Source organism: Marmota marmota, unplaced genomic scaffold (assembly GCF_001458135.2).
Source record: "Marmota marmota marmota unplaced genomic scaffold, marMar, whole genome shotgun sequence".
Classification (NCBI taxonomy): Eukaryota; Metazoa; Chordata; class Mammalia; order Rodentia; family Sciuridae; genus Marmota; species Marmota marmota.
Window position 1 is genome coordinate 16470447 of NW_025999880.1, and position 18191 is coordinate 16488637.

Here is an 18191-nt window from a genome sequence, read left to right on the forward strand (position 1 = left end):
TGATTAATGTGTATGCCTGTGTATCTGAACGGTTCTAATTCCATCTCAGTCACCCTTAGGAGCCTCCTTCCTCCTGCTCTCCAGGGTGGTACAGAGATCCTAAGGAGTCAAGGACTTTTGGAGACAGGCCTCTGGACCAGACTCCTCACTGTACCTCACTGACCTGCTCATTGACTTTTAAGGGTGGCCACAATCATTGTTGTCCTCCTTGCTGAGAGCCCTGTAGGCCATTTCCTCTGAGGTCTCATCCCCACCCAGCTCTCTCAAAGCCTCTGTGTTCTTCCTGTGGGAAGGTTTGGAAAGTTCCTCTTGACAAAACCAGAGAACTTCTGCTTTTGGTCAAATAACTAAGCTCCTGAGAAAAAGAAACATAAAAGCTTGGTTTAGTAGAGGAAAAAAAAATTATTTAAAATAAGCAAAATAAAGAAAACACCTAGGTTAATATTCCAAGGAAATGAGACTGCTCTGGGAACCCTCAGGCCTCCAGTTGCTTCTCTCCCTGGTCACCACCTTTCTGGCCATAGTTTTCAGAATCCTGACAAGCTATCAGAGCCTTAGGCCTAGTTGCAGGTAGAACTGATAAGACAGGACTAGTCCCTGGTGGTGGATGCCTGTAATCCAAGGGTCTCCTGGAGGCTGAGGCAGGAGGAGCCCAAGTTTATGGCCAGCCTGGGCAACTTAGCAAGATCCTGTCTCAAAATAAAAAATAAAAAGGGTTAGGAATGTAGCTCAGTGGTAGAGTGCCCTTGGGTTCAGTCTCCCAAACTGCCAAAACAAAAGTAGGGCTCGTCTTCCCAGGTCCGAGCACACAGGCTGGGTTAGAGGAGGGGAAATCCCAACAGGAGGATTCTTTGTCCCTTCCCTGCCTCTTCCTGCCCCCAATTCTTCTTTTTTTTAAAATTATTTTTTAAAAATTTATATATGACAGCAGAATGCATTATAATTCATATTATACATGTAGAGTACAATTTTTCATATCTCTGGTTGTATACAAAGTATATTCACACCAACTCGTGTCTTCATACGTGTATTTTGGATAATAATGATCATCACATTCCTCCATCATTTCTAACCCCATGCCACCTCCCTTCCCCTCCCACCCCTCTGCCCTATCTAGAGTTCGCCCATTCCTCCCAGGCTCCCCCTCCCTACCCTACTATGAATCAGCCTCCTTCTGTACCCAATTCTTTGTCCCAATAGTTGTGATTCTTGTAAAACAACAAAACAGAGACCAAAGGGACAATAAGAGATGTCAAGATGTTCACTAGCCCATGGTTCTACTTCTCAAAATCATTGGGTTACCCTGGCCATCCCCCTGCCTCCAAACAAGTCCAGGCTGACAAGTAAGTCAGCCAGGGAAGAGGCTATCTCTTGTCTAACATCCACAGGATAGGAAAGTTCTTCCTAGAGGCTGACTTCTCAGTGGTCTTTAGTTTTCTGCATTTGGTACTGTCCTTCCTGAATCAACCCCAGAGTTACTGTGCCCTCCCATCCCCCTCACAGATGGACCCAGTCCAGAAAGCTGTCATCAGCCACACATTTGGGGTCCCCTCCCCTCTGAAGAAGAAGCTCTTCATTTCCTGTAACATCTGTCACCTGAGGTTCAACTCAGCGGTGAGAGGGATTCATGGGAACTCCTGGGAGGGGGCTGGGCAATGAGGGGGCTGGAGACTGGGTTTCCTTCTAGGGTCCTTCCAGAGCTCAGGGGCTGTGGTCCTTATTTTCGAGCCCTGTTTGCAGAAGAGACAGTTCTGATACTTCAACTGTCCCATCCTCTCCTCTCTCCTGCCTCTTTCCATAACCCTCTTCTGCCTACCTCTAGACGACTGGGATTCCATCTACCCCCCCTTTGCCACTCTCCTATGTTCTGGATCCTTCTGCAAGAGAGAAGACTGCCCTTACCCACTCTGGGTCCCAGGGGCTCCCCTGTAAGCTCCTGGTCTGGAGCTGAGGTGTTAAAGCACCTCAGAGTTTACAGAATGTGTCATTCCCATCATCTTGACGGGTTCTAATGATACAGCTGTGAAAGAAATAGAGGCACTATTATCATCCACACTTTTCAGATGAGGAAACTGAGCCTAGAGAGGTTAAGTGACTTGCCTGAGGCCACACAGCTGGTAAATAGCAAACCCAGGCCTAGCCAACCCCAAGGCTGCGTACTTTCTACTATAGCCTACCCCTGGGGAGAGCAGGGGCCTCATTTTGGCCTCCTCAGAAAGGTTTACCTCCTGTCCAGGCAATGCTGGTGTTTAGGTTGGATGTCAGAACTGCTGTCGTGCAAGAGTCCGTGGGGCGCTGAGAAGGCCTCTTTCTCACCTTTGAGGGAGGTGGGCTGGGAGCAATAAGCAGGGATCCCTGGCTGAAGCAGAGAAGACACTGACAGCCCAGATTTGAGGGTCCCTCCAGTCTATCAGGTCATATGAGGCCTTCCAAGAGATGGACAGAGAACTTGCTCTGAGGGAGGGACCGTGTCTTCCTCACACTTCTCCCTGGCACAGTGCCTGACAAAGAGCAAATGATAAATAGCAACCATGTGGTGAAAACATGAACAAAGGAGTGAATGTTTCAGGGCACATGACCCCCACATATGATGACTACCCTGTTGTCTTCATGTGTGCATCTAGAAACTTTTTTTGGGGTGCTAGTGTTCAAACCCAGAGCCTCGTGCACGGTATGATGCACATTTCCCCGCTTTTTAAAAAAATTTGAGACAGGGTCTCACTAGTTGCCCATGCTGACCTCCAACTCTCGATCCTCCTACCTCAGTCTCCTAAGTGGCTTGGATTACAGGTGTGTACCATCACATCCAGCTGTCATCTATAAACTTGATAATGAACACTTACTGAGCAGCAACTGTATGTACTAGGCCCTGTGAGGTTGGCTTTATCATCACAAAGTTTATGAGTGAGGAGACTCAGGCTCAGAGAGACGATGTGACTTGCTCAAAGATGAATAGCTCTTAAGTGGTTGAGTCAGAATTTGAAGGTAGAGGCCACTTGCCTTGGAGCTCCTGTGTGAAAAACATTCTGTAAACATCAGGGTCATCTATGTGCTGTGATGTAATGACAAGAGTGCACTTCGTGTGACCTGAACCCTGCATCCCTTTAACGTGTCCCTCTGCTCAGCTTCAGTCATGGGTGGGGCATGTGGACCAGGCAAGAAATTTTGACCCCAGGCCCTCCCCTCTCCAGAACCAGGCTGAAGCACATTATAAAGGCCACAAGCATGCCAGAAAACTCAAGGCTGTTGAAGCTGCTAAGAGCAAGCAGAGGCCACAAAGCCTGACACAGGATGCCGGAGTGGTGTCCCCAACCCCAACTCTGGCCAGTGGAGCACCTGGAGATCTACAGAACAAAGGTCAGTCCTGAACTCTTCTCTTCCTGCCCTAACTCCAGATCTAGCTTCTGACCAGAGTTTCAGAGATTTCTGTGGCTTATTATCTCTCTTGTGTTGGAGTATTCCGTACACAGAGTCTAAGGCACATGGGCTGCAGCCTGGTGAACTTCCCATCTGAGCATACTTAGCTCAGGAAACATGTGACCAGATCCCCAGGAGCCTGCCTTAGGCCCCCTCCTGGTCACCATCTTTCTGTATTAGTTCCAGGGCCACTGTAACAAATGACTACAAATTGGGTAGCTGAAAACAGTAGCAATTTATTTTTCCACATCTCTAGAGGTCAGAAGTCCAAAATTCAGGTGTTGGTTCCTTTACGCAGGCTCAGAGGGAGAACTGTTCTCTGTCTCTTATGTTTGTTGCCGGCAGTCCTTGGCCCCTAGACTCATCACTCCAGTCTCCAGTCTCTGCCTGTCTTTACATCACGTTGCCTCCCATGTCTCTGTGTCTTCTCACGTGATCTTATAAGGTCACCAGTCATTGGATAAGTCCCACCCTAATCCAGCATGACCTCATCTTAACTAATTATATCTGCAAAGACTATTTTCTTTTTTTTTTAATATTTATTTTTTAGTTTTCGGCAGACACAACATCTTTGTTTGTATGTGGTTGTATGTGGTGCTAAGGATCGAACCTGGGCCGCACGCACGCCAGGCGAGCGCGCTACCGCTTGAGCCACATCCCCAGCCCTGCAAAGACTATTTTCAAATAAGACCATACAGATATGAATTTTTTTGGGAAACTGTTCAATCAGCTATACCCCACCCCCAACTCTGGAGTAACTCTGATCTTGGCTTTTCTCATCATAAATTAGTTTCACCTGGTTTGGGTGGATCATACCAGTACACAGGTTTCTGTGTCTGACTTGCTTTTGTTCATCTCATGAACATTCACCAACATTCATCATGTCTATAAGGTGTTGTGTGTAGGTGTATTTTCTTTTTCTTCATTACATAGTACTCCACTGCATGAATATATCACAATCCTTCTGTTTGATGGACACCTGGATAGTTTCCAGTTTTATGCTATTATGAATAGTGCTCAATGAACATTCTAGCACATCTTTCTGGTGACTTCTGTTTAACATTAGCAAATCAATATTGAGTATCAGGGTTGTGCGGCTTCCTAAGACCACTCTGTTCAACTTTCTGATTTCAGATGAGGAAACTGAGGCCCAGGTCTGGCTAGTGAATTGGTGGTAGAGTGGGGCCTGGAATTCAGTGCTGGTCATCCCTGCACCAGGGACCCTTCCACCCTACCCTACCATCTTCATTGTTAGTGCTAAGAATCGTGGGCTGGAGAATCATCTTGGATCTCTACTCTCACCCATGCCTCCCTTCTCCCCAGCAGTTCCTGCAGGCCCTCCACTCCAGCAGCCGTTGACCCCGGACCCCCCATCCAGGGAACCAGCCCCCTCAGACCTTTTGGATGCTGCCTCCTCTTCTTCTTCCTCCTCCTGCCCACCCTGCTCCCCAGAGCCTGGCAGAGAGGCACCAGGGCCTGAGCCAGTGGCGGCAGCTGTGGGAAGTGGAGTGAGTGGGGAAGGCAGGAGCGAAAAGGGGCGCCTCTACTGTCCCACATGTAAGGTGACAGTGAACTCGACCTCCCAGCTTCAAGCTCACAACACAGGTCAGTGCCCCCAAGGAGCTGGAGTTGGGGGAGGCTGGAAGGCTGAGCCTCACCAGGTGTGGGCAGGCTTGAGCTCCTGGGCACTTTCTTCCAGCTCCGGGTGACAAAAGTACTATGCTCAGCTGTTACTGGGCAGGCATTTCTGGGTCCTCCTGCTAATCGCTGGGGAGGGAGAACTGGGAAGAGAAGTCTGAGGCAGCAAGAATTGAAGGTCACATCTCTGATGTTACTCCAGTCTCCAGAAAACAGGAGGCACCTCCTCCCATTTCCTCCATCTCTCCTTAGAACAGATCAGGAGGGAAATGAAGATATTGTGTCTACCTATAACTAAAAGTAAATAAATATTAAAAAAAAAAAAAAGATCAGGAGGGGTTGGGATCAGAGCAGAAGGGAACCTAACCAGTTGCCCACAAAGCTTTCTTTGGGGGTGCCTGGCACGAAGCTAGAGATACCAAGAGGTGAAGTCTAGGAGGTTGGAGGGCAAAGTGTGTTCTGAGTAGCCTGGAGGCTTCAAGGGACAGCCCAGCTAACCTGGTTTGGAGGGGGTCCCTGTGGTCCTTGAGACCCCCTGTGGTACTGACAGACTGTCTTCTTCCTTATTTCCTCCAGGAGCCAAGCACCGGTGGATGGTGGAAGGTCAACGAGGGACTCCCCAAAAGGGCCGGGGCCGCCCAGTATCCCGGGGAGGGGCTGGACACAAGGCCAAGAGAGTGACAGGGGGTCAGGGTGGCCGGCAGGGCCCCAGCCCCCCTTTCCACTGTGCTCTCTGTCAGCTCCAGGTCAATTCAGAGACCCAGCTCAAGCAGGTGGGAGAAAGGAGTCCTTGACTGGGGATGGAGCTGGTGAGAGGGTGGGCAAGCAAGGCAGGAGGGCACCCGCAGAAGCGGGCAGAGTCGCAGGGAGGGCTAAGGAGCTGGGGTGGGCTCCTTGACGCCAAGCCTGCCTCGCTCCCAGGGCCACCGTGGCGAGTTCCCAGTACCTGTGTATTCAAAGTGTGGTTGCGGGTAGTGGAAGGTCAGGCAGTCGAAGGTAATGGAGTAGTTTTGGGGCCCTTGGGCTTCCTTATTTTGTTCACTGTCTTTGCATCTGTCCACTAGCACATGAGCAGCAGGAGGCATAAAGACCGCTTGGCTGGGAAGCCCCCAAAGCCCTCCAGCCAGCACAGCAAGCTGCAGAAGCACGCAGCGCTGGCTGTGAGTATCCTCAAGGTATCTGTCTCCAGGCAACAGAGCTGGGACCTGGGTCAGGAGGGAGAGAGTGGGTGGAAGGGAGGGCCAGCTGGGGGGCTTGGTGGTATGGCAGGAAGGAGGCCACCTCGCTCTGAGGCTGTCTGAGCAGGGGGAGAGCTAGGGTTGGGCTTTGGCCACCCAGGGATCTGCCCACAGGAATTTCCGGGGAGGTGGGCTGGGATTGTAATCTTTGGGGCAAGAGTGAGGGGTGGGCGTGCATCTCCTAGAGACCATCTCTACCCCATCCCCCACAGCCTCCTCCCTTCTCCCATCCTGGGGTTGTCCTCCCTCTGGGCAGGAAGACAGGTGGTGGAGAAAGCTCTTTGGAATGACTATTTGGGAGTGGGAAGGGAGGAGGATTTAGGTTTGGAACTCTAAAAAGCACGCTCCATGAAGCAAAAAGCCTGCAAAATGGGGCCCAGACAGGGGGTGAGCTCTTTGGGGGTCAGATGCCTGTCACTCCTCTCTTGTTTTTTTGTAGTCTAAACTGGCCTTGCAGAAGCAACTCACCAAGACGCTGGCAGCCCGCTTCCTGCCCAGCCCACTGCCCACTGCTGCCGCTGCCATCTGTACCCTGCCAGGACCCCTGGCCCTCCGGCCTGCCCCCACAGCAGCCGCTACCCTCTTCCCAGCTCCCATCCTGGGCCCAGCTCTGTTTCGCACTCCAGCAGGAGCCATCCGCCCTGCCACGGGACCCATTGTCTTTGCCCCCTATTAGCCCTACTGAAGAGGCCAAGGCTGATTCCCAAACAGCCACTTACTGTCTCCCCCAAGACACCTCAGTTTCCTGCATCCCACAGGACTGCCTTTTACAACTTGGGGGAGGGGGGTCCTGCCCAGTCTAGGAAGAACTGGGCTAGTTAAGGGCAGCTACCTTTGCTTCATCTGGACTGGGATTCACCAGTTGTCCGTCCAGCCCTCACCCTCCTTTTCAGGTCCTTCCGAGGCTAGTCCTAGGCTCGCCTGCATTTCCCAGCCTGATAAATCCCAAAGATCTATGCAGAACCCCAGCCTCGTGGTGCTGTCATTTCCCTGAGACCTACACCCACATGGCCAGGCTCTGGACATCTGAGCTCCCATAACAGCCTCACCTGGCCTGCGGACAAGTCTATGACCTCTACCCCATGCTCTGGAGAAATCGCTGGAAATAGGGATGGGGTCTCAAGCTGGAGAGTTCAAGGCTTTCATGACAAGGTGACCCTGGGATGTGGTGGAGAACCCACAGAGGAGAAAGAACTCCAAATACTCTGGATCAAGCAGTGCTAGGGTGGAGTAGAGCCAGGACAGGCCCACCTGCTTTCAGATGAGGCTAGGATAAGAATAGGTCAAGGTGGTATTGTGTGTCCAGACTCAAGTGAGCCATCACATACAGCTTTCCCTTCTGACTTCTGGACCCCAGCTCTGGGGGACACTGGGTCCCCCTTAGACTATGGATTCAGCTAACACCAAATCTGCCCCCCCCACCCCCAGGGCTCTGACATGAATAGTTCCCCACCCCAGACTGGTCCTCAGCACTAAGTTCAGCTTTCCTTCTTCCCAAGCACCCCTCCTGATGTAAAGCTGAATGTTGGGATGTAGTCTGATACTCTCACAGACCCACTTCTGTGCTGCCAGTCAGTGTCAAATCCTATCCACCCGACCCCAGCACTGTCCCCTCATCCCACAATACGGGACTTTGCCAGTGTCCACCTGTATCTTTTTTTGAAAGATATTTCCAATGGGAGAACAAGAAAAAAAGGGGAGGGGAGGAAACTTTTTGATAATAGCAATTGTGGTTTTATTGTGTCCAACATATCAATAAATGAACTTTGAGCCTGAGCCTGTAGATGCCCTCTCCTTGCCCAACCCTAGACACCTGCCCCTGCTTACCTCTCCCATTCTGGGGAGAAGGGGCATGTACTGGAGGTCACCTGGCTAGTGTCTCACCTGTTAAGTGTGCACACCAGAAGCATGAAGAGGGCATTGGAAGGTTGGAGGTTTTAAGCTCACTTGATAGCACATCTGCGTGAGTAGCTATCCTTCAGAGCCCCAATGGAAGACCTGGGAGCTCCTAGGAAGCTGCTAGTGATTTGCCTGGTTCTGTTCAGACATCTGAGGTAAGAAGGGCTAGAGAAGCACCTTGTCCGGCTTTCACCATGGCAGCAAGCATATAAATATAGGTGATATAAATAGTTCAGCTACTAGCTGAAAACAACCAGAGGAAGGGATGAAGACCAGCCCTCAAGGGCAGGTGGATAGATTGGGCACTGAGTGGCCACTCTGGCAACTGAGAGTGGAGAGTGAACTCCTGCCCCCTGGTGGTTGGAGGAAGAGACGTGTCCAGCCTCCAGGGCTGGCAGGCATAGCACCTTGAAGAGGGAGAACCAAGGGGGCCAGTCACAGGTGGCTCAAGCCTCTGGCTTTAGAAAGTCATCCAACTGGAAAGGATGTAGATCGTCTAAGCAACTCCTATCACTTACAGATGAGAAAACCAACACGTTGCTGGGTCATAGCTTGTTGCTTAGCCCAGACATCTCTCCATTCAACTTCAACCAAAGAGGCCCATCTGCTCTCCAAACAGGAAGAGGAAGTGAAACAATTGGGAGCAGGGAAAGAATTCATACAGAAAATGATACTCCTAGGTGACTAGCCTCTTCCAGCCAAGGATAGGCCAGGAAGAAGGTTAGGTGAGGGATGGAGCTTCTCCTAATGCTAACACAAGTAAGCACATGTACGCCACGCATACAATACCTGGATACCCATTCTCAAAGTCCAGGATAGTGCCTTAAGAGTGAGAGAGTGAGAGAGAGTGAGTGAGTGACTGAGTGAGTGTGTGTGTGTGTCTGTTACTGGCAGGAAGCTCAGGAAGTTGGGACCCTATAATAGGACCCAAATCCTAAATTGGGCACTTTCAGTATGATAGCTCTATTTCCTGTCCAGGGCAGATAGAAGGGATGCTGACCCACAACTCTAGGCAACAGTGGAGATAAATCTGACGTAAGTTGGGAGGTAAGGAGGCAGAGTATGGGAAGAGGGCACTAGTCAAAATTATCTGCATTTCTTAAGAGTTCAGAGAGAGAAGTGGCATGGGCCTGAGATAGCCCAGATGCCTAGGCTAGTGGGGTGCTCCCTCTGCTGACTGGGAAGGACAGATTGCCTACATACACGCCTTACGCTTAGCCTATCCTCTAGAGTTCCAAAAGCTGGAACAGGGTTGGGAGGATGAAGAAGGAATGGTAGCTCTTCAGCCATCCAAGGAGCCACTGCCCTTGTTCTTGCGGCTGAGGGGGAAGGCAGACTTGCTCTGGGGCTGGGTCATTTTGCTGGCCAGGTAGACAAAGGGCTCCAGGAGGGAGCGGCGGTCAGCCACTGATACCTCCCACAGCTTCACCTTCTCTGACTTGGCCCAATGCTGAGCCACATCTGGGTCTACACGCCGCTGTTCCTGTAGGTCACACTTGTTGCCCAGGACCACAATGGTGACCTGGAAAGAGACAAAGAACAGAAGCCTGTGGGTATACACTAGATCAGGTGCAGTTGTTGGGCTGTCAGTTTCTGGAGAAACAACTGGTAAGAAGCATTCCCAGGCCTGCAGCTTAGAGGAAGGTTTTGGAGAATTAAAGTAAGAGCATGAAATTACCAAGAAGATTAGCAGGAGCTTCATGATTTAGGTCAGGGATTCCTTAGACAGAAGTTTCTTTGGTTAAGTTGTCTCAACAATACCCCTGGAGGTAACACCCTTCAGTGACTTTCTAGCTCATAACCTACCTCTTGGCAAATGAGTGAAAAATGGAGCCACGACAGGCCTCCTAAAGCCAGTCCAGGGCCCATCCTCTCCCACCACTGGGGTTTCCAACAGAAGCCTGGGCCACACACCTCCTTCTTATCCTTAGATTTGTCAATCTCCTTCTTGAGTAGCTCCACACGCTGAAAGGACTCTCGGCTATCTGTGCTGTAGACCAGGACGTAGCCATCCGTGCAGGAGAAGCAGTGCCGGGGCAGCTCAGCCCCATCTCGAAGCCCCCGGGTGTCGTAGAAACGCACCTGCTCCCGCACTCCCCGATCTGTCTCAATAGAGCCTACGTAGATATCTTCCTGGGTTTCAATCATCTCAGAACCTGGGATAAAATGAGAAGATCTGATGGGAAGGGAGATGGGAAATGTGAGTGATGATGACATTCTGACAGGCTGACCAGACAGGGAGAGAAAGTAATGTGGGAACTAAGGAGAGTCTGGCAAGACTGGAATGATTTGGGGGAACAGACATGTGTATCATACTAAGCAAAGTGTGACATAGGAGTTTTTCCTTCCTATCTTGGATATTGGGATTCTTCCCTCCAGATTTATTCAATGTTGTAGAACTAGGGATTATGATGTTAGTTTTTACCCTTCAGAATGCAAAAACCATTGGAGCAGCTTTTAGCCTTTGCGTGTTTTAATCAAATCCTCTTATTTTTCAACATCTTCCACCATTACCTAAGCCCCATCAACACTCACCCACTACATGGTTCCCATACAGGAGCTGTTCTAGGATTGAAGTTTTACCCACGGATGCCTGACCACACACGACCACCTTGCAGCTCTTCCCCATGCTTAACCTTCCACCTAGAGGAACAGAAGCACCCTGGGTGAGGTGAGGAAAGAGAGGTTCAAAACAGGGCAGACCTCCCAATAACCAAAAACCCAAGTTTGGAACTGAATGCAAAGCTTCTGGGATTCAGGACAGCCCTTACTCAGAAGACCTAGACTCAGACACCCTTTATCCGAAGAGGCCCCAGAAGGAAACTTCCAACACTGAACCCCCAGGAGTTCCAAAGATTGCCCAAACAAACCTCTCCAGAGGAAGCTACTGACATAAACACCCTCCCACACAACGAGTCCAGCAATGAAGGGATACCCAAGAGAGACTGCCAGAGGGGTCTGTCTCCGCCAGAGATTTCCCCAGGTAGGAAGACTTGCAAAGGGAAAAAGAGGCAGAGATAGATCCCCTAAAGCGGCCGAAGGGCAGAGGACATTATCCACGCAGGACGAACCCCGCCTCCCAGCTCCGTACCTCCTAAGGTTCCCGCAGAACCCCTACCCGGCCCCTCCCAGCTGGCAGAAAACAGGGCAGCCGCAGCACCGCCACAGACTTCCCGCTTCCGCGGGTGGAAGTAGACTTCGTGGGCTCCGCCCCCGTCCTCCAGCTTCCCCCGCAAGACGAGTTCCGGCGGAGGAGAGCTGGGCGCCGGCCGCACAGCGCCCCCAGCGGCCGGCGGGGAAATCCCAGAGAGGACTTGGCCTTGTAGTGCGGGGGCGTTCAAGGCTCTAGGCTCCTGAAGGTAGACTGCCTGTGCTCAAATGTTCTTTCTAAAGGCTGGCATTGTATAGTAACGCAGCGTTTATTCCATCATTTAATCGTCAGATGGTTTCTTTTTTCCTTTACGGTCAAGCGCTTTAACACTGAACCAGCCAGCCTTCATCAAATGTTTTCTGAGCACCTTCTAGGGGAGCTAGACCTCCAAACCAACAATTACAGTACATTATGGTGAGTACTGTTACAAAGGTGCCATGGAGGGCCCCAAAAAAGGGACATTTAACTTGGGGGCAGCAACATCAAGCAGAAATTCCAGTTAGAGGTCATGTCTGTGTAGAGGTTTGAAAGGCGTAGTGGGAAAGGGTACCCTAGTGATACCGCCAGTTATAGGTGGAGTTCTGCTTCCTCACATATTGAACTTTGAACATTAGAGAAGCATGCTGAGGCAAGCATATAAAGAAGGGTTTATTTAAAAAGGGGTAACAGAAGGTCTGGGGCTATGGCTCAGTGGTAGTGCACTTGCCTGGCATGTGTGAGGCACTGGGTTCAATTCTCAGCACTACATATAAATAAATAAAGGTCAATCAACAACTTTTTATACACACACACACACACTCACACACACACACACACACACACGGTAACAGAGCTGGGCACGGTGCCACATGCCTGTAATCCCAGCAACTTGGGAGGCTGAGGTAGGAGGATCATGAGTTCAAAGCCAGCCTCAGCAATGCTGTGGCACAAAGCAACTCAGTGAGACCATATCTGTAAATTTAAAAGGGGGGGGGCTGGGGATGTGGTTCAGTGGTCGGGTACCCCTGAGTTCAGTCCCCTGTACCAAAAAAAAAAAAAAAAACAGGGTTAACAGACTTCTCCTAGGAGGGAGAAGGTATCCCAAGAAGGGAGGCATTCTGCCCTTTTTATGTGTCCTAGACTTCCTTTGTTCTCCTGCTCTCTTCCTCTTATCTTTCTCCTTCCGGGTATGTGATGACTAAGCCCAGGAATGCTTGGTGGGGTAGCCAAAAGGTGGGAAACAGGTGGGCTGAAGGGGGAAGGGCAGGGTGGAGCAGCCAAGGACACATTAATTAACAATCTTATAGCTCCCTGGGATAAGTTACTGTAGCAACAGGTTGGGGCAGGGGCAGGGGCAGATTCTTGATAAGGGTGGAGGAAGGGCTCTGAAGGAATTAACATTCAATCCCTCAGGGGACAGTCTCCAATTTCTCAGAATCACTCAAAATTGGCCTCCTTGATCTGACCTGACTCGATTTACATATCTATACTGACTGCCTGTCTAATTCTGGCTTCACTGGGGGGGGGCGAAAACATTGCAAGAGTCATGGCATTTTCTGGAACTACAAGCATTTGGGTTCAATATTGATGGTAGAAAGTAGCCATATAACCAAAAGTCTGTGTGGCAGGCTGTCAAAATGGGTAAAAGGTGTGACTTTTGCAGTCCAGGGGGAGAAATAAAGAATGTCCACGCACTTGTGCCCTAGTCAATGCTTTATTCACTCAAATCACTCAATACAGTTTCACTCTATAGGTTCTTAATCGAGAAAACAACAACCCTTAATGTTAGACACTGCAACAACATAATCAATTCACAGCAAACAATTCTACATTGATTCCCAGCAAACCATTCTAGATTAATTCTAAGCACTGCAAACACTTAATTATGACAGGCTAATGACAGACATTCCCTCTGCGTGTCAGATCAAAAGTCTCAAGCCTTAGGCTTTAAGTCCAGCAGATGCACACTCACTCAGATTGGAGTGATCAGGTCAGGAACCAAGGCAGGCTTCTCCTGAGGTGGAGCTGATGGCTGGTTGAGGAGAGGGTCATAGGGAGAAGTTGTGACTGTCACCAGGGTCAAGATGTGGCTATATTGGGGCTGGGGATGTGGCTCAAGCAGTAGCGTGCTTGCCTGGCATGCATGCGGCCCGGGTTCGATCCTCAGCACCACATACAAACAAAGATGTTGTGTCCGCCGAAATCTAAAAAATAAATAAATATTAAAATTTTAAAAAAACAAAACAAAAAAAAAAAAGATGTGGCTATAGAGTTTAAGAGTGGTGAGGAAGATGCAGAGGATCAGCAACAATAAAAAGTGTTGGGATGCCAGTCCAGGTCCTCATCAGGCTCTCAGCGTGAGGGCATCAGTGTTGGCTGGCTGAATATCTGTTCATTTGCTCTGTTATTTATACCAAATTTGGAGCTTTTGTCCCCCTTTTAATCCTTACCAGCTGCCACCATTTCTCAGTGACATCATTTACTCTGGGGTTAAACCATCTGGTGTAGTGGATCCCACCCTGATCTTTTCGCCTTTCTCTCTTTTGGGGTGCTTTTCCCTGGGCAGGCATGAACAGCCTGCCAGAGGCTTTAATCTGAGTTTATCAGGGTGGGGAGAAGTGACTTGTTTGTGCCTGAGGGCCATACTGGTGGTCTCTCCATTAGGCATGCATGGTGAGACTGCAATTTTCAAACTGGAATTGCTTAGGCTCAGACCTTAGGCCATCCTCACATAGGCCAGAGATCAAACTCACAGCAGTGGAAAACCATTGATAGGTTTCAAACCAGTGAAATTTGATCAGTGTTTCCCTTTTCAGGTCACTTGTAGAACAGCCAAGACCAGAGAGAGATGAGATCAGGGAACAATTAGGGGACTACTGTAGTCTTCTCTGAGTGAAAAAAAGAAATGACAAGAGTCTGGATTGGAATGGGAAGAGGATATATAGATTTGGAAGATATTTGATAGGAGAATCAACAAGGCTTGGTAGTAAACTTGAAATCAAGAATGAGAAAAAAATGAGGAATTCATGATTTCCTCCATGTTTCCCACTTGGTGGCCAAGTAGTTGATTCCATTCAACAATACAGGGAATTCAGGAAAGAGAATCGAATACAACATTTGTTCTTTTTTGAGGGGTGGGGAGAGAATAAGTTCAATAAACATGTTAAGCCTTGGGAATTTGTGAAACATCCCAGACATATCTGGTAGGTAGTTGGATATACAGGTCTGGAACTCTGGGGAGAAAAAAAAAAGCCTATGTTGGAGATAGCATGAGTTGAGAATCAGATGAAATTAAAGCTGAGGGAGTAAATGTGTTGGCTCAGATACAGAGAACCAAAGTGGGAAATGGTCAAATACAGGCTAGCTCTTAGACTTTGGATTGTGAGCCACTAGCCATCAGGGCAAATGCTCTGTGAGTCTTGTGGCCTCCAAAGAGCACAGAGGAGGTATATAGGAAAGGGCTAAGCTACTGAATCATAGCTGGACAAATGACCTCTCCCATCCAAGCAACTGAGCTTCACCAGTCCTTTTCTACCCGGTGGCCCTGTGGTTTTGGCTCCCTCAGCACTATGACAGGCAGAGATGTTGGCACTGTTTTCCTTAAGTAAGGAGTTATTTTTTTTTTAATTTTTATTTTATAATTCTGGGTATCAAATCCGGGGCCTCATGTTTGGTAGGCAAGTGCTCTACCAGTTACTTCCCCAGCCCTAGATCTTAAAATTCCCATGTCCCCTTACTTTAATTCTCCCTTGCTTTAAATTATAACCTCAAACTCTCCTGATTTAACTGCAGAACGACCCAATTTAATTCAACTCCACAAATATTATTGGTTTAGGTAAGGAAAATACTACAAAGATGATTAAGCTGTGACATGCCCTCTGTGAATTCCCAGTCCACTCTGCATTCAGCCAGACAAGTGTGTTGAACAGAGTTTATGAGAGGTGGGAGTACTGGGGACACTGAGGAGCGGGGACCTCACCCCATGAGTTGCCTTATAAACTCCGGGGCAGGGTCTGGGGCGCCATGTCATGTCAGCCTCCTTAGGCTTAATGCTGAGATGGCACTCCCAAGCGGTTGACATGAAAGCAGCCTCATAAAAGGGTCAGCGTCATTAGGGTGATGAACCAGTTGGTGCTTGGAGATCCAGGGGGGATGAAAGGCGCGGGGTGAAGACGCCCTGCGTTCCCCGAGCTTGGTTGGGCAGGGCTTCCAGGGACCCAAGAAAGCTGGGGGAACTGGGCTCAAAGTATCTCTTCTTGTCTTCCCCGGAAAGAAGCTGTGGACACACTACAAGGTCGGGAAGGTAGTCCTGGGGGCTCTATCCCTACAATCTTGGGTGACCCAGGCCCCACTCAACTCATACTCCCCTGAGCCTTTACAGGAGACTCAGAAGGATTGCAAGTTGCTATGGCAACCAGACATTCGGAATACTGAGGAAAGCCTAGGCCTAGAGAGGCAACATCCTGCTTTCCTCCTTCCCTTACCACGGATAAAGTGGCGCCCCCAACGCACAGGAGCCGTCCCTGGGCCCCCGCCCCGGCGCGGAGACCAACGTGGACCTCCAGGGATGGGAGGCCGCTCTGGCCTCAAGCGGTGCCTCTCGTTGGTAGACGGGCCCGAGGGAGCCCCTCTGGGCGCGGCGCCGCTGAGCTGCTCGATGCTCCGGCCGGAAGTGCTCTTCACCGCCTGCCTCCCACCCGGCTCTCTGGTCCAGGCGGTAAGATGGCGGCTGCCGCGGAGTGCGATGTGGTAATGGCGGCGACCGAACCAGAGCTGCTCGACGACGAAGAAGCAAAAAGGTAATCGGATAGCAGGGTCAAGGAGGAGGCGAGCTGCAGCCCTCTGGCTCAGAGAAACCTGTCCCTGCCGTGATGCAGCCTGCAGATGTTGAGGCTATGCCCCGCCTTCTGCACCCCCCCCCCCAATCTGAAATGAAGTCGGAATGGACCCCCTGAAGGGGCGCTCTCGGGGGTCAGCCTTCCCCTCCTGCTTCCGCCTGGCGGGGGAGCTAAGGCACGGCCAAGTTCTCCAGCGGAGAGGAAGGTCGTCCTTATGGTGGAGGCTGGGTCTCTGAAGGGGAGTCTCAGAGGTCTGTTGTCGGGTGGGGGAGGCGGCGCGGCGTAGATGACGACTTCCTTACATCCCCCGACCCCCGCCTTCTCTTGTTAACTTCTGTGCATTGTTGTCAACACTGTGTGTCTCTAAAGCCCTCGCTCTCCTTCTCACCCCCTCCGCCATGATTACACCCCAGCGATCAGCAGCTGGGTAAGAGGTGATTGTGTGTCTCCGGTATTGACCTGGTCGCTCCCTGGTTAACCCCAGAAATTAGAGAGGTTAGAGAAAGCAGGCAAAGTGAAGGACGCGTCTCATGCTCTACACTTCAGACTCCTCTTTGCCCTTCCTTCCTGTGTGAGATCCTTATTCCTCTCTGGGCCGTTCTTAAACAGCAAGGAGGAGGGCAGCTGCTGGAGCGCAGTTGGCTGTGCTGGGCAGCCGCAGAGGCTCGAGATTGCCAGTCCGAACTAGCCAAGGGAGTTGCTGAGTGAGTGGTTTTCGAGAACACTCTGGATTCTGGCACCAGCTAAAGCAGGTTATTGGAAGTGGGTTTGGGAACAGAGTTTGAGTAGGTTCTAATACTAAAGTCGAATTGATGAAAAGATTCTGGAAGTTTTAGTCCTTTTCTTTTTTCTTTTTATTTTTTGGTGGTGCTGGTGATTGAACCCAGGGTCTCATGCATGCCAGGGAAGTGCTCTAGCACTGAACCACATCCCTAGCCCCCGGAGTCTTTTCCTTACCAGCTGCTGGTTAATTTGATCCTGTTGTTTAGGATGGACTCCAGTACCCTCAGTCTCCTCACATATTTTATATCCTGATACCAAGCCCCCTGTTATGTTTTCAGTCTGGATAATTTGAGGTGGTGATGTTGGTGGTGCAGGAGATCTGAAATCGGGATTCTGAGATTTTTTTCTTTTTACTATCCCAAGTTAGGAACATAAGAGATACTCATTGAAGCACAGTGAAAATGTCATTAAGCATCAGCCAGTGACTTTAAGTTCCTGATCTGTTAAAAGCAAAGAGGTCTAACAAAGTATAGTAGATCCTTGAGAGATCTGAGAAAGCAGGATACCAAAGTTTAATCGTAGTTTTGAGCTTTCACATTGTTCCAGTATATACTTAGGCATCAGCAGCTCATATGTATCTTTGAGAAGTTGCAAAATGGGAAACAAAACTATTCCCAACACAGACAGAACTTTAATTAATTGTGAAGATGTAATGTACTTGTATTTGGAAAGAGTTGCTGGTTCTGAGTGCTATAAATAAGGACTTTAGCCAAATATCACTTAAGAAACTGTAAATCTTTGATGTAAGGAGTATCCTCAATTAAAGCTTCACTTCAGGGCCTTGTATCTAAAGCAAATCTTTTTCCTTTTAAAAAAATTACAGCCTTGGAGAATATTCTGTTATAAAATTAAGGTACATGAACTTGAAGATGTGTTAAGAAACATAAAACAGGTAATTCTGTAATGTTACCACATCATGCAAAACATAAGACATTTGGTAGCGATACATTGAAATAACAGAGGTTGTTGACTTATTTAACTGCCTTATTTCATGGAATTTAAAATATCATTGATTGTAAAATGCACAATTATTTTATCTACCACTAAGAGAATATAACTGTAAAGTAAGTAATGAGAAAAATGCAGTATCACTTCTGTGCACAAATCAAAAAGAAAATAAGTGAAATTTTATTAATATTTTTAACCAAAAACATGTTTATTTTTTAGTTGCCAAAACCCAAACTCTTCTTTTTAAAAAAATAATCATGATTAACTTAGAAAATTATATATATATATATATATATATAT

At 49.2% G+C, this 18191-nt stretch overlaps 3 protein-coding genes and 1 long non-coding RNA gene across 8 annotated transcripts in view; 2 read left to right on the top strand and 2 right to left on the bottom strand.

Moving 5' to 3' along the window:
- The window catches only part of Znf385c (zinc finger protein 385C), a 52309-nt gene extending 44240 nt beyond the window's left edge, over positions 1–8069 (top strand). Inside the window, exons 4-9 of the mRNA XM_048791352.1 lie at positions 1504–1614; positions 3192–3357; positions 4741–5022; positions 5632–5828; positions 6120–6230; positions 6733–8069. Of these exons, the coding sequence (XP_048647309.1) occupies positions 1504–1614; positions 3192–3357; positions 4741–5022; positions 5632–5828; positions 6120–6230; positions 6733–6969 (1104 nt within the window). The 3' untranslated portion in view covers positions 6970–8069. The remainder of the gene's footprint in view (positions 1–1503; positions 1615–3191; positions 3358–4740; positions 5023–5631; positions 5829–6119; positions 6231–6732) is intronic.
- On the bottom strand, positions 8005–11424 carry Nkiras2 (NFKB inhibitor interacting Ras like 2). Of its 2 annotated transcripts, none has more exons than XM_015495709.2 (4): positions 11311–11424; positions 10728–10835; positions 10107–10348; positions 8005–9714 (listed from the first exon to the last, which is right to left on the bottom strand). In XM_015495709.2, exons 2-4 carry the CDS (start codon positions 10819–10821, stop codon positions 9475–9477), a joined length of 576 nt encoding a protein of 191 aa, XP_015351195.1. In that variant the 5' UTR covers positions 10822–10835; positions 11311–11424; the 3' UTR covers positions 8005–9474. The 2 variants fall into 2 exon arrangements, with proteins under 2 accessions (XP_015351195.1, XP_015351196.1); XM_015495710.2 differs by having other exon boundaries at positions 11284–11412.
- A 2588-nt stretch (positions 11425–14012) lies between these two features.
- LOC125612734 lies at positions 14013–15934 on the bottom strand. Its single transcript, XR_007343207.1, has 2 exons — positions 15807–15934; positions 14013–14555 (listed from the first exon to the last, which is right to left on the bottom strand). It is a non-coding gene; the product is annotated as an uncharacterized LOC125612734 (long non-coding RNA).
- Positions 15462–18191, top strand: part of Dnajc7 (DnaJ heat shock protein family (Hsp40) member C7) — a 34169-nt gene continuing 31439 nt past the window's right edge. Inside the window, exon 1 of one of the 4 annotated variants that reach the window (XM_015495705.2) lies at positions 15462–16121. In XM_015495705.2, coding sequence (XP_015351191.1) covers positions 16045–16121 — 77 coding nt within the window. In that variant the 5' untranslated portion in view covers positions 15462–16044. Of the gene's footprint in view, positions 16122–16720; positions 16913–18191 lie in introns of those variants that run through there. The other 3 variants (XM_015495706.2, XM_048791368.1, XM_048791364.1) reach the window with 3 other exon arrangements.